Raw genomic sequence first — 16767 nt, 5'->3', positions numbered from 1 at the left:
TTCATCACACGTTGCGGAAAGCACAGGTTATTGGAGTATACATATACAGATAAATAGCACATAACTCCCAGCATATTAAAACAAACACCCATGAAATGTTTAAACAACATGTCTCATCTGATACATTTACATGATTAAGCTAGTTTTTAAGATAGATAAGATGAATGATATATTTGAGTTGACAAGTGATAATAATTGACTTGGTACTTGCCTTTTTCCTGATGCATCCCAAAACTGAAATACCAGAATGAACAAAATCGAATGCTCATCCTAAATAAATACATTCAGAATAAATAAATAAATAAATAAATAAATAAATAAATAGCTAAATAAATAAATAAATAAATACATCCTAAATAAAATAAATCGTAAATAAATAAATAAATGAATAAATGGTTAGAAGAAGAGTTATAGACGATGCTGAAATATAATATTTCCCAAGACAACTTGCAAAAAAAAAATCGAGAAAATTTAATTAGAGCATAGGAACATTTTCTTTTGTATATAATTAATAATGTGAGAAGACGATACGTGAATTCAGTTCAATAATTTTGATATTTAGAAGATTATTTATTTTTCTTGTTATACATAATTGTTATCACAATTCAACCAAGGATCCTAAGATTATGATGAAACGTAATAAATGAATTTTCTTTTGAATGAGATGATAATTTTCCTTTAATTATACTTCGTTTTTCTTGATTTTCTCAGAATTTTAATAAATAATAGTGAGTAAGATATATTGGTATTTATATTCTAGCATTTAGTGTTAATTTAAGGTACAATCAGGAAATATTTCTCGATATCTCTTGCAAATTGGTAGGGTGGAGACGTCCATCAGAATCTACGGCAGATGACTTGGAAATCTTTCGGAATCTCTTCGGAATCCACGAAAAATTTTTTTTTTAGGAAATAGACCCTGAGTAAGCTAGTCTGGATTTCTTCGCGACCCGCCCTGGACATAAGAAAGGTGCAGTATGTATCTGTTTTAAGCAAGTGCATCTGTTTAACCAAAGTCCATACGAAGATGTTAGTTCTATTTACAGGATGAAGATTTTTCCCAATCCATCAGTCTATATAATAAAACTAAGATGGTATTTGTTTGTTTGTTGCTGATAGGCTCAATAATAATAATAATAATAATAATAATAATAATAATAATAATAATAATAATAATAATAATTGAACAAGAGACGTGAATACTATGACTAATAATGAGGGGTCAAAAAATTGAAATATTGAAATATATGTTTTTCGTATGTATGGTCGTATATATATTTATTGTTATAAACGTTTCAAGCTCATAAGTCAACTAGAGGTATTTTGTTTAAATACTTTAAATCTGATGTTGCATAAAGATAGTCATTTTATGTCATTCAATGTCCTTACATGTATTATATACTAATCACTAGTCATAAAAGTATGTTTATCTGTGAAGAATCTCCACAAATGGGTTTTCTTTGGAACATGATGTGTAGTTCTGCCGCTAGGGAGCAGTATGTTATGTTTTGGAAATTTCCGTGTTGCAGATGTGTTGATATTTACATGAGGTTTCGATGAACTGGGTTCTGCACTTATGAAGCAATTATTAATCATGCCAGGAATCAAATCCTGTTTCAAGAAAAATAAATTCTAGGGTAATTTTCATACCAGGAAGATAATTCAGACATCAGAACTATCAGCTCAAGAACATAACCTATCAACTTCATTTACTAAACTTCGCTTAGATTTTCGCGGCCTAATTTAAATTGAAGGTTAACAATTTTCTACTTCTGGATATAGACTAATTGATCTTAAACTGTTGTCATAAGCTATTAGTGTTACGTGTTTGTTTGAACTGTAAAAATTCAATGCGTCTCAGTATTGTAGAAGAGAAGAGAGTAGGTTTAGTTAGTGAACTAACAGTTGTTTGTGAACTTTGCAGTAATAGTTCATCGTTTGAAACATCTTCAAAGATATCCTCTGGTATTTATGACTGTAATTACAGATTTACTTATGGTATGAGATGTATAGGAAATGGTAGGGAAGCTTGTACTATATTTTGCGGTGTAATGTATACGCCACCATCCACTGCAAGGTTTGATAAAATAAACAAACATATTTTGAAAAATGTCAGTGAAGTGGACAAAGTAAGTATGGCAACGGCTGTGAAGCATATCCAGGGGTTAAGTACAGGTGTTAGTCACAATCCTACCAAGCGTAGATATTTTCGTGTTGAAGCGTATTTTGTAATCGGGAAATTTTAATTTAAGAGGACAAACTGGGCCAAATATTGGTTTATAGGAAGGGGAGTTAGGGATTTGAATAACTTACCAAGGGAGATGTTTAATAAATTCCCAGTTTCTTGGCAATCGTTTAAGAAAAGGCTAGGAAAACAACAGATAGGGAATCTGCCACCTGGGCGACTGTCCTAAATGCAGATCAGTGTTGATTGATTGATTGATCGATTGATTGATTGATTGATTGATTGATTGATCGATTGATTGATTGATCGATTGATTGATTGATTGATCGATTGATCGATTGATTGATTGATTGATTGATTGATTGATTGATTGATTGATTGATTGATTGATCGATTGATCGATTGATCGATTGATTGATTGATTGATTGATCGATTGATTGATTGATCGATTGATTGATTGATTGATTGATTGATTGATTGATTGATTGATTGATTGATTGATTGATTGATTGATTGATTGATTGATTGATTAATTGATTGATTGATTGATTGATTGATTGATTGATTGATTGATTGATTGATTGATTGATTGATTGATTGATTGATTGATTGATTGATTGAGGAGACTGAGATTCCAACAGATCTCTGTGTTGCAGTCCATGTTTCATGGATGAAGGAGGGCACACTTCTCTCTATGGAGTGTCAACCATCATCAGCATTGATTCAGGGAATGTTACAGATGTTGAGACAATGTCTAAATATTACCATGGGTGTTCTGTTTGGAAGAAACTAGAAAATACCGGATCAGAGAATGCCTGGCAAGAAACACTCACATGTTTGTTACAAAAATTACAGTGGATCAAGTGGTGGTATGGCAAGGCAATTAGAGAAAACAACAGCAGTGTCGATGCTATGAAAACGGCTGTGCGTGATCTGTATCCTAAAGAAGAGTAGTGCAAGTACAACAGAGATAGCCAGACCTACATGCACAATAATTCACTTTCAGAGGCTGTGATGCTAGCCATCAAGCCCATACTTAGGTCTCTTGGTGTTCCAGAACTCCTGAAATATTGTTTGCATGACAAATCTCAGAACAATAATGATAGTTTTAATAATTTGATGCCCAAAAACAACATTTTGTGGTTTGAATCTGTTGAATATAGCAGTGTATGATTCTGTTCCCTAATTTAATGAAGGAATCAGGGGTAGAATTGAAGTCGTGAAGAGGGCTGGAATTGATATTGGTGTTTAAACTACACAATTCCTCCAAGAAATTGACTAGCGAAGGATTTGAAAAGGCCGAAGTATCACAAACTATCTGGAAAAGCAAGGTGAAATGGAGAACATGTCCAGAAGAACAGCACAAGAAGATGAAGAAGAAGACCAGGGTTATCACTGTGGTGGTATTTGAGAGGCAAAGTACCTCAGACGTGAATTACAGAACATTACCAACTTTAAGATGTTCTTTTCTCGACTTCAACATTTCCATCGCATAGGCACGCTTTTCTCTGAAACGTCAATTACTAAAGCACTGAAATTTTCAGTGATTATTGAATAATGGTACGCACTTTTATGAAGAATTATGCTTCTATTTAATCATCTGTACAACTAGCATGTCTTTATATTGACATTATTACTATTGTTTACAGTACCGGTACCCTAAATTCAAATTACCATAAAAGTTATTTCCATAATTCATCATAAAGTTAGAAATAATTACATATATTTACACTTGTGAAAAAATCAGCCAAATATCTTTTGCAGTTATGTTGTTAAGTGAACGTAAACAAGAGAATGTAGGAAACTCTTTTAACTGATTGTACTGGTGCCATTTCTCCAACCAAGGTGACTATTGTTTGCTACGTAATAGATGAAACATTTATAAGCAACTCTGAAAAATTTCAGATTTTTATGCCTTATATTGTAGACTCAGTGAACTTTTAAATCCAGCAATGCATTCTTCGTTACATCCCCCCTTAATTTAACCACTGTAAGCCCGGCTCATAAATCCATACGAGGAGCGGGTACCTTAGCTAGTAATGAATAAAGCATTTCCAAGCGATGGCGATCCATCGAGGTCTAATGAATGAATTAAGAACTGTTGCGTACTTCATATCTGTATCATACTGACTTCATGAAGTACGAATCATTATAGAGATATTATTACAATTTGCTTTACGTCGCACCGACACAGATAGGTCTTATGGCGACGATGGGATACGAAAGAGCAAGGAGTGGGAAGGAAGCGGCCGTGGCCTTAACCCATATATGCCCACCGCCCCATTTTTGGGGCAGCTGGAATTTTATTTTTATATTTCAAGGAATTTCTTCCTGAGGTAAGTTTGATGTTATATTTCAAGAAGGTTGGCATTGGTGGATAAGACCTGGGTCCCTGCCAACACACAGCTGCTTCAACAAAACAGTTATTCATTGTTGACTACAGCTCATTGTGAACATGCAACATGACCTCTCAGAACAAGTAAGTATTTTAATTATTATTGATAATTATTAGTATGTTTGTGTGATTCCTTATGGTATATAACTTGCATAATGTTGCTGTAATAGAATATAGCTGGTTATTTGTAATTTGAGTACTGTTTCCAGTCATTTCTTTCAATGCCCCAAAAATGGGGCAATGGGCATGGGCGGGTACACCTTATTTTATAGTACAATCATTACGGCAGCATATGTTCTACTGACTAAAATAATTTGTGTTATGATATGTAGATATACACGAGTTACAGATTCCCTATCCTACGCCGTAACTGATTATAAAACACAATATGCATCGAGTAATCCAGCAAAAATGTTGTAAAAATAACGGAACAAATGATTATAGACTATCATCTGCATTATATCAGTATTGTTAGCTACTGTAGATACATCGTTAAAATATTTTCACGTGTTTCTTATAATATTTTAGGTTGACCATCGATGAAATCTTGGCGATTCTTGAGAGTGACGACCAACAATTTGCAAGTGCTACAATATACACTTGTCCTCCGGAAAATCATCTTCATAGTGATGAGGAAAGTGGTGACGAAGACGGAAACATCAATCATCTATCTGGGAACCAACTTCTGGCTGAGGGAGAGCTGCGGGCTACTGTCATTTCTGAAAATCGATTTGAAGAAATGGTATTGGGAGTACCTGAGATACGGAATGATACTAGCTGTGCTGACCAAGTAGCATCATCAGGTAGTCACAATGAACAGACTGCATCCTCAGCTACTTCTAGTGATAACTACATTGCCACCAACACGTAAGTGGGAACATGTTGATATACCCTCCAAACCTGAACACGAATGGACAAGACCAGAATTTTTAAACACAAACAAATCTCCTGTAGAACTTTTCGAACTATTTTGGGATGACCAAATAATAAACCCCATTGTTAATGAGACAAAACGATATGCCATGTTCCAAGTTAACCATAATTTTGATGTTGACGTTAATGAAATCAGGTTACTTATTGCCATATTACTTTTGAGTGGATATTGTACTGTTGCTAGGCATCGTCTCTACTGGGATTCAGGTGCTGATACTTACCATCCCGGGGTCGCAGGTGCTATTTCAAGGAATAGATTTGAAGAATTACTTCGCTACTTACACATTTCTGATAATAACACTCTAAATCCAAATGATAAATTCGCAAAAGTGCGCCCACTTTGGGATCATGTAAATGGGAAATGGTTAAAATTATTTCCTAAAGACGCGTACTTGAGCATTGATGAAACCATGGTCCCATACTTTGGAAGACATGGAACCAAACAGCACATCCAAAATAAACCAGTAAGGTTCGGCTTCAAAGTGTGGTCTATGTGTTCGCGATTAGGGTATCTTGTTCAAGCTGAGCCTTATGAAGGTGCCTCTACAGGTAACACAAACCCTGACCTTGGTGTTGGAGGATCAGTAGTTGTAGACATGGTGAATAAACTGCCTCAAGGTTCGGCATATAGTATATTTACTGATAACTACTTTACATCCCTGCCTCTCTTATCAAAACTAGGAAGAAGTGGTCATGACTGCACTGGCACGATTCGTAATAATCGTATTGAAAATGCCCCTCTCCAGGACCCTGCTGTAATGAAAAAGCTTCCACGAGGTGCTTATGACCAAGTCACAGATGTAAACTCAGGAATAACTCTCGTAAGGTTTAACGACAATAATATTGTAACTCTGGCATCCAACAGAACAGGTGTTTCGCCAATGGGCATGTGCAGTCGTTGGAGTTCCAAGGAAAGAAAGAGGATATCCGTAAAACAGGTAGCGCTTGCTGCTCAGTATAATCTATATATGGGAGGAGTGGCCCGGCTGGACCAAAATGTGTCAGCTTATCGGCCTGGTATAAGGATGAAAAAATGGTACTGGCAGCTTATACTGTTACCGTTGAGCTGCAGTATCAATAATGCATACCAGCTGTATAGGATGACTCCTGCAGGAATGGATAAAGGCACTTGTGATTTTTTGGGCTTTATACGTTATATTGTCCAATGTTACCTAGGAAAATACACCAATCGTCCTGCAATTGGTAGACCTCTGAAATCTGTGAAACGGCGCGTGCAAGATGAAGTGCGGTTGGATGGGGTTGGGCATGTAATAATATCAAACCCAACCCAGATTCGATGCGCAGAATGCCATAAGAACACTACCAAGAAATGTAGAAAATGTGATGTGGGCTGCCATGCTAATTGCTTTGAGAAGTTCCATTGTTAAGTGACATAAAGCAAGTGATTTCCATCAAACGTTCTTATGTTTTTACGTGTATAATGGTAACAAATGGAAATAATTTAACAATCTCTCTAACTTGGAACACTATTCTTTGTTTATTTGACAAGTTTTATATTTTGTATTTGTATTTCTTGTGATGTAATTGAATGTGTGAACGTAGTAAACTTCTAGTCAAAAGGGAAAGTAATTTGCTTTACATGTACCCTCCCATGCCCACCGCCCCATTTATGGGGCGGCACTTTCCTCACGACTGGAATAGGAAACAATTTATTTTTCATTTTTTTACAACATCAGTGCATCCATTTGACCATTTTATGTGAAGATGTTCAAAACGAAAAAAAAAGTTGGGCATATATGGGTTAACTAAGGTACAGCCCCAGCAGTTGCCTGGTGTGAAAATGGGAAACCACGGAAAACCATCTTCAGGGCTGCCGACAGTGGGGTTCGAACCCACTATCTCTCGGATGCAAGCTCACAGCTGCGCGCTCCTAACCGCACGGCCACCTCGCCTGGTAATTGTAAAGATATCCCACATGTCATTCGTCATTCATACATGTTCTTGCAACAAAAGCTAAGTTGTCTACTATTTTATTTCCTATTCCTGTTCGTACTTATTTCTCCAAACTATCGAATAAACGACTTAGATGAGGAGAAACAGTCTTGAGGAGTAACTTAGTTATTTTTTGTTGTTGAAATAACCCATTTTCCACTCAGACTACCCAGCAAGGAATGTTCCCGAATTTCGAGAAGAAGATAATGTCACTTTTGTACCCTTACGACAGACTGTGTCCATCAACATGTTCGACAATCTACAGAACTGTCATGAACCATGCGTGAGAAGTGAGGGTGCACATCTTAAATAAATGTTGTACCGAAGTAGTTAGAGACGTGTTGTTGTCGTCGTCACTTTTCATGCTATAATGACGTGTTTTGATGTTCGGAGCATGTTTGTAAATTCACTACTGTTTGGTTTGCCACATACTGTGTTAATGACAACGGGTTTGTGACAGATGATTATTTTAAAATTATCCTTTATGGGGAAATTAGCTCTCATGTATTTAGGTATATGACAATCATGAAAAAATTGATGGTGGCTGAAAAGGAACATCTGTATAGCATCAGGAACCAATGATCCAACACTTACCTAACGACGGCTGGAAACAATAGAAGTACTGTAGGCTTAGATGTCTCTTATTCGGAGGCCCCAGGTTCGATTCCCGGCCAGTTAAAGGATATTTACTTGATCTGAGGACTGATACGAGTCCACTCAGACTACGTGAGAATAACTGGAGAGCAACCTGACGGAGAGATAGTGGCCCCGGTCTATAACCTCAAGAATAACAGCCATGAGGATCCGTCGCGCCGATCACGCGTCACCCCGTATTCTGCAGGCCTTCGGGCTGAGCAGCGGCCCTTGTTAGGCCAAGACGTCTTAGGGTTATAGAGCCATGGCGTTTGCTTTGGTTTGAACGATATTAAAGGAGAGCTTTATGCTGGCATAGTGATTGTGCCGAAGCAGTTATAGACGTGTTATCGTCACCTTGCACGTTATAATGACGTGTTTTGATGTTCGGAGCATGTTTGCAATGTTGGTAAGTTATTCCAATTCCTAACTACCCTTCCTATAATCGAATATTTGCCCCAACCTTAGCTTACAAATGTATCATACCTAATCTTCAGTATTATGGATTTAAAAAATCAGTATTGTCGTACGTTTCAGAAAAAAAACTTTAAATTTAGAGAAATATTTTATCACTCACTGTGAAGATGACGAAGATACATAGGTGTCATGGTGTCAGCAATCAGTCAATGAAACCATGCGAGGCAGTATGACCAGATGATAAATGCCTGAACGTGTCTTAGAAAGGGGAATTCCATAACAAGAGGTGTATGAGACAATGTAGCTGTAGCTAACTCCTGCAAGGGTTAATCTCGAATCTTTGGGAAGCTTCGGTATGCTTCGGTAGTATCATGAAATCAAGGGCCAAAGGTTACCATTGGCGCTACCGTAGATTGTTACGGCGGAGAATTATACTTCTACATTGTTTCTATTCACAGCATCTTCCGTCACGATAGTCATCAACCACCTGAGCGCGCTAAGTGTACCAACAAAATATCGGACAATGAGAACGCATGGGCATTAGTACTTTTTAAAAGTATCATATGATTTACCAGCATCGTACAGCCTAATATAGACATCGCTCCAATCCCGAAATTATCGTATGCTTCCAAAGGGTACAGGTTGGCATCCCTGGTTCAGCTAGCATGGGTGAGGGTAATGAAATGAAATGGCGTATGGCTTTTAGTGCCGGGAGATCCCAGGAGGGGTTCGGCTCGCCAGGTGCAGGTCTTTTTGATTTGACATCCGTAGGCGACCTGCGCGTCGTGATGAGGATGAAATGAAGATGAAGACAACAAATACACCCAGCCCCCGTGCCAGGGAAATTAACCAATGATGGTTAAAATTCCCGACTCTATCGGGAATCGAACCCGGGACCCCTGTGACCAAAGACCAGCAGGCTAACCATTTAGCCATGGAACCGGCCATGGGTGATGGTGATAGGATTCGATTGTTGTTCCTGCCTTATACGTTGGCACGAAAGTCTCAGTCTCCTGAGAAATGTATTCAGGATTTAAATAAGATGGAACCTGCCGCTCTAATCACATCAGCTGCTTCAAAGGAGACATTTTTACCAATTTCCGTTCGGATGGAAGGTGCAGACTTGAGCAGTGATAGAAACATGCCACGGTTGATATAGAGGTACGGTACCTAAAGAGATTGGAGGAACTACCATGAATGCTGACTGTATTCCACGTAAGGCACCGGGCGAGTTGGCTGTGCGGTTAGCGACGCGCAGCTGTGAGCATGCATCCGGGAGATAGTGGGTTCGATCTCCACTGTCGGAGCCCTGAAGATGGTTTTTCGTGGTTTCCCATTTTCACACCAGGCAAATGCTGGAGCAGTACCTTAATTAAGGCCACGGCTGCTTCCTTCCCATTCCTATGCCTTTCCTATCCCATCGTCACCGTAAGACCTATCGGTGTCGATGCGACGTAAAGCAAATAATAATAATAAATAAATTGTTTAATGCATTTCATAATATAGAAAAGTCAAGCCTCATTGTACTTGCTATTTGATATGGAGATATATCTTGTAATCGGATTCCGGTGATGATTGGTTTATCTCTCACATTGAGCTTACAAAACTGTTAACCCAATGTTTGTTTCACGAAGGAGGGAAATCCAGACACATTGATCAGAAATGTATATCTTATTCAGTTTATTTCTCACCACCCCATATGTTAAGAACACCATCTCTCTGTACGCATGAATATAATCTGATCAACTGTTCCAGGCTTACTCGGAGTGATTCTGGTGTTCCTGTTGAGCATCACGGGTACAGTCATTATGTGGGGCACCAACATGATCGAGGACATCGTAGACCAGGTAATATCTTACTACTGTACACTGATTACAACTACAAGTGCGAGTGCCAGTTACACGTCTGCTAGAATACAACGTGTAAGACAATTCAGAGAGCAGTGCGGTTTAGCAGACAGTGCTTCAAATAATCGGCGTCAAATATGAAACATAAAACCTTTTTCTTATGCGACTGTTTTGCTTGAAAAGGCACCGGAAAAGAAAGTCATTTATATACATGTTATCTTACTAACTTTTAAGCCAACAACATTTCAGTTGCCGGGCTGAGTGGCTCAGACGGTTAAGGCGCTGGCCTTCTAACCCCAACTTGGCAGGTTCGATCCTGGCTCAGTCCGGTGGTATTTGAAGGTGCTCAAATACGACAGCCCCGTGTCGGTAGATTTACTGGCACGTAAAAGAACTCCTGCGGAACTAAATTCCGGCACCTCGGCGTCTCCAAAGACCTTAAAAAGTAGTTAGTGGGACGTAAAACAAATAACATTATTATTATTATTATTATTATTATTATTATTATTAACATTTCAGTTATGTTTTAGAATCTAAAACCTTGAACTTACGTTTTTTTCTTCAGTAGCAATATTGATCCCGTATTGGCTTTGGCCACGAGGGCAATATTCGTCGATAATATTAAATAAATTTAACCAGACATATTATAAGGTAAATATACAGTACGATTTCCTACAAAGGAGAGGACAGGACACAATCCTGGCGCCGCGGTAATGGCAAAAACAAAGAAGGGATTATCAAGTGCGCCCCCCCCCCCCTTCCAAGACGAAACGATATTCTGGTAACAAGGGAATAACAGGCTGCACAGGTGCATGGAAGAAATAGCTTCCCCAAAACAAGGCACTTCCTTTACGCTTCAATTAAACTGTTAACCGCCGGAATTGGAAGTAAATAGACCTTGCACGAGTAAAACTATGCCAGATAGAAACTGAGAAATTAATCTGTTTTTGTGGATAGCAAACATTCAAGTATATGAGCTAAATAAATCAGTATTAAATCACGGTAGTGCATTGGACCAATAAAGTCAAGACAGAAGAGGGCGAACATGCCTGTGCGAGAGTGCACAATGGACTGTGGTATCCACGCCGCGCCGAGATAAACCACGGACCAATGGTGGCTGTATCATCGCACGATAGCAGAATGGAGGAGTAAACGTATGGGGCCTTCCTGGTCTGAGGTCTCATGGCAGTTTGCCGAAGGATGAGTTCACTGACTAGTCGTTGTATGTATGTATGTATGTATGTATGTATGTATGTATGTATGTATGTATTGAACCCATGACCTTTGTGCCCTAAGAACATTATGCATTATATAACAATTAAATTAAAAGTTGGATTCTTGATAGCATGGATTTGACACGTGACGAGGGGGGTGATTACCTTCGGTCCCACGCTCTGGGGTACGTGACGTCAACCACACGTGTCGACGGCGGAAGAATCTCAAGTCATTTTTATGAACTATTTCAAAGCGCGTGTACATGGCGTGACCACGCCAAGTCAAAAAAAATATAGTGCCTATCAAAGGAGGTCAATCATCTCACAAATCGAACCCGTAAAATTTTTAAATGTCCATGAACACTACCGCCAGAAATGTAGCAAGCATGTAGTCACTTTCAAAACTCTTGAAATTACAGTTTAGGTAAGTCAGAAAGTTTATAGGAAATTTCTTGGCGGCAAAAGGGAGAGATCCGAAGAGAGGGGGTAACTGCTATAAATATGAAGGGACGCCATGACGAAGCTTCCTTCTCCGGCATTTGTGATACAAAGCGGACGAAAAATTGTTGAGCTGCTCTGCGAAATCAAACCAACGAAAGTAGACTGAGTTCAACTGCAGATTTTAGCCATTGCGGCTAAGTCTTGACTCCATGACGAGATAGTTTTCTTGAGTGAAATAATTGTACCAGATAGGACGGTCAAAGTACTGAATAAATTCTAATGTGATTAAGTAATTCGTGTGCGGAAATAATTATAGTCCATCGTGTGCGTTCAAGCAAACAAGTGAAGGGTATTTTCTTTTTTTTTATGCTTTATTCCAGGAAACCTGAAGAAACACAATGATATGTACAGCCATGAATGTAAAAATGGCTAAATAAAATGCCAGGGTCGCAGGTGAGCCCTAAGACGAATACTGGCATGAAGACATGAGGTAGGTGATTTTCCATCTTACTACCTCTTATATCCTGTCTCGTGATTTCTTAAAGTGTATTTGAATGGGGATATACGACGCAGTGGTCGCCCTACTAAGTTTTGTAAATGTGAGAGTACGACTAAAAGAGTCATTTGTTTTATTTCCCACTTGGATAAAATTTTGAAGTCTTGCGAGTGTCGTATAATGTTCTAAAAGTTATTGAATAGGGTTCTGAAGTGATATCACGTCCAATGTAGATCGTCATCCGTGTGAGTGTACTGCCTGTATTTTGTGATGTCGAAGTAAGATGTTCATTCGATGTAATATTCTTCTGTCTGCAATTTGACGTTAATAATAATAATCCATGGTCACTCATTTTCAATCGAGTGGAAGCGCGCTGTCGGGTGAGAGCCTAGGGTGATGAATTTGGTCACGGAGAGAAACGTTTTTTTAATGCCCATTTTAAACTGTGTCTGACTGACAAATAAAAGATCTAGTAGAATGTTTCAGTCATTTCTCGTAAAAATCAAGTTATTAAATACGATATCATTTATGCGAAGTTATTCATGATTAATGCATTGTGCGATATTAGACGTCGGGATTTCTAGTAAGGATTTTATTCCAGTTCTTTGTCGATGATAATTGTGGAGCTGGGAAACAGAAGTTAGTTTGTTGATATGAGATTTGTGAATCAGGTTGGACCTGTCATTGAAGCCGGGACACGGTAGCCCGAGGATTGTTTTATATAAGTTGAGAGGAGATGTGCGAATCAGGTTAGAGTCCTGTCATTTGAAGCCGGGACATGAAAGCCCGAGGAATATTTCATAATGTTGAGAATGGAAAGAAATTCATTGAAATCCATAGCGGTATCAATTGGCGACGCGTATAATTAGTGTGGGCATCTTGAAGCATATCTGTGCATTTTGTTGGTTAGAATATCGTATTTGTTTAATCATGTCGGCAGAGTTTAAAGGGAGCATTTTGAGAAGTCAGTCAGGTAGAACGAACCGGGTGGTTTATGTAACTGCCAAGCGAGCATGGGGTGAGAGACCTCAGCTATGATAGCGGGAAAGAAGTGGAGTTGAGATTGTACTGTAATTCTCGGCCAGGGGAAACGTTAAAATGCTGGATTTAGTTGAAATTCATAGCCGGTAATGATCAAAGTATTGTGAAATACTGTAAATGGGGACGTAGTGAACATTTGAAATCACGAACTTTGAGTATAAGGAACAGAGTAACCCAATTTCAGGGTTGTCCAAAATATAGAGCGATGGTCGTGACGATCGGTTTGTCTGCGAGGGGTGTGCAAAATTCAGTGATGACGAGATATGACATCGTAATTATATGGCGAGTTGTTTGGTTTGTACGTAGATTATTATGATATCCAAGTGTTAATAACGGTTAGGACTAGATTAGATTTTTAAGCATGATATCACGAGATAGGATATATGTAGCTGGACATGAATTATGTAAAAATTCTTTTCCAGCCAGATAAACATCGCAATATTGAACTCACATCACAGCTGCGTAGGAATATGTGAAGAAACCAGAGTCCGCGGAGATAAAATTTACTGATCTTTAACATTTCGTTAAATCATTTAAATTTATTTAATTATTAAATTCAGTGAAACCGCATTTTGAAATAACTTTAATCAAGCGAATAACTTGGAGATGCATTCTGGAAATTTTAGTTTGTTTTCTGGGGAATATTAACATGTAGAGTAACGATTAAGGGGACATATCCGAAGGAAATGGATTTTACTGCCACAAAGTTTGTGAGCATTGCTATTGTTGTAATTATTGAACTTTGATTGATTGAACAGTGAATGTGCTGGGGATAGTAAAGTGGAACTTTGGTCATAAACCGATGTAACTTAATTGTGTTTAGCCTTCAGCCTAGAAACTTGGATGGTCAGGGGGTCATCAACCTCAGTGACTTAGATTAGGGCCATATGCCATCGTAGCATCATTTCCTTGCGGTCATCATCCACAATGACTTTAAAGTAACTTAGAAGATTAGATGTCGGTCCATGACATAGACGCAGGTCACATCGATTCAATTAAGGGTCCATGCCGTAGAACCACTGTGTGGCACACACCGATTGGACGGCCTTAATTATACTCAGAGTCCAGAATTCGTGTTACGAGGGCTGGACCATAACGAATCACTACGATGGTACATGTGGTCTCACATGGAAGCCGAATTTAAGGATTTCCAGACTTTCCTTTCTTAACTGATTAATAATTGAGACAATGGTTTCTAGTAAGAATGCCCATCAGGCAGTTACGTTAAAGTCTCACACCAGTGTTCTGACGTTTATGTAAAAATGATTGTGGTGTCCAGCGGACACAATTGACTTCTATGATACCATTGACATGCTTCAGAATTTTCCTGAATAAATAGGAATCTTTTAAACAGACCTTTCATTCCAGTAGATAGATTAGAATTAATGAACCCTACCTTTACCTCAGCAAGTGACGAAGAACCCGAACGACCCAAGAGACAGATCTCATGAACTTTGCTGATAGGTAAGGAAGGTAGGTATCCCTCAATATGGACCTAAAGGGTTCAGTAAGTTGTCGCACCAACGTTGGGGCATAAGTCACGATAACGATGAGGGAACCTAAGTCACGATAACGATAAGGATATTTTGAAAAAAATCGTGTACTAGGGGAAAAGAGAAATAATGTTGAGGCTATGCCACATTATGGATGATAAAATCGTGCGCCAGAGTTGATGGTGAACTCGAAGAAATAGATAAACGCCCGATGAGTAAGGCTAGGAGATACCACTATGAGAATAATTTATCTACTGAATGAAAGGTATAATTTAAGTGTGTTAGTGTAATTTCCCAAATTTTTTAATACTGGTTTGAGTGTTTTGGCTGATCACTTTGATCGAGTGAACATTGCATTTCACGTTTTATTAAATAAATTTTTTAGAGAATGTTGCATTAACAGTGTGATGTGTTAGATAGGAGGATGTTGTGATGTTTATCGTTGTAGTCTTATTATACGCCGTTGAAGTCTCGGGCTCACCGATGACCTATCGTTTTCTGTTAAATACAGTATGTTTATGCAGGAGGGAGAATTGGCCCAAGGGCAGGTGGTCCAAATGATGAAGGACTTTATGGAGAGAATGGAGGCCGATAGGAAGGTTGCGGAAGCCGATAGGAAGGACTTAAGTGAGAATATTAAATCTATGAGTGTAAGGTTGGAAACCGTGGACAATAAATTAGATAGTGCAGATGTAGAATTAAAAGGTATGAAGGAAGTTGTTCAAAATGTTGACATTAAAGTGCAGGACACTCAGGATAGTTGTAAGGAAGCTAGCGTTGATATTAGGAAGGACATTGGTGACTTTAAACATGAAATAAATCAGCAGTTTATAGAAACTCGCGAGCTACATCGTGTTCTTAGTGAAAATCAGGACATAATTAGGGGAGACCTCGATAGGCACGTCAACGGAAGTAGAGATCTTCATGAGCAGTTGATGTCAGATCAAGCTGAGCCTAGGGTCGATCTGAAGACAGAGGTAGTAGAGGATATAAGAAATTTAGGTACGACTCAGGAAGATACGCCTAGGAGTATTGAGGAGGTACAGGCAGACTTGAAGGAACCAATTGAAAATATAAAGGCGGATGCGAAAGACTCGAACAGGAAGTTAGAAACAGTGGAGGTTATACTGGCCCGTCTACTTGAATATTTTACTAACATGAAGTCTCCTAAATCAGCGTCACAAGTAGTTACGCATGTGGAAACCCAAGTGATTGTCGTAAACCATATCCAAGAGAGTAGACCGGATAGGGATGTCTCGCAGGCAGTCATATAAGAGAATAATGAGCAACGGTTTGAAACCATACTAAACCAGGATAGTAAGAACGTGGAACAGCCTAGCTACCTGTACGGAAAGTGCAATAGACGCCGTGATCCATGTAGGAGGAACCAGGGTCGATGTCGGGAAAATTCTTACCAAAGACGCAGACGCCGTTGTGTAAATGAAGCCGATAGAAGGTGGAATAATTACAAATCCAGACATTCTGATCTATGGCGTGGGTCTGAAGAGGAAAAAGCAAAACCTAAACGATTTGGTGCCAATAAGAAGAAGAGGCCTAAGAAAAGCAGCAGTGATGAGAGGGATGAACGTAGAGACGAGGATGCCAGTAATGACGAATATAGTCCGTCAAGAAAGGCTCAAGCAAATGCGAAGAAGTGTAAGCCTGCTGCTAAAATGAAGATTAGGATGGTGATGAAGAAGATGTGTAAACCAGCTGCT

At 38.7% G+C, this 16767-nt stretch overlaps 1 protein-coding gene across 1 annotated transcript in view; it reads left to right on the top strand.

The window, feature by feature from the left end:
• Positions 1-16767, top strand: part of LOC136869341 (scavenger receptor class B member 1) — a 161563-nt gene that overhangs the window by 43379 nt on the left and 101417 nt on the right. The window contains exon 2 of the mRNA XM_067144844.2: positions 10273-10364. Within this exon, the coding sequence (XP_067000945.2) occupies positions 10273-10364 (92 nt within the window). The remainder of the gene's footprint in view (positions 1-10272; positions 10365-16767) is intronic.

The sequence above is a fragment of the Anabrus simplex genome, chromosome 1 (genome assembly GCF_040414725.1).
Source record: "Anabrus simplex isolate iqAnaSimp1 chromosome 1, ASM4041472v1, whole genome shotgun sequence".
NCBI lineage: Eukaryota > Metazoa > Arthropoda > Insecta > Orthoptera > Tettigoniidae > Anabrus > Anabrus simplex.
The sequence above is the reverse complement of the archived record's forward strand: the minus strand, read 5'-3'. Positions and strand labels throughout refer to the sequence as shown.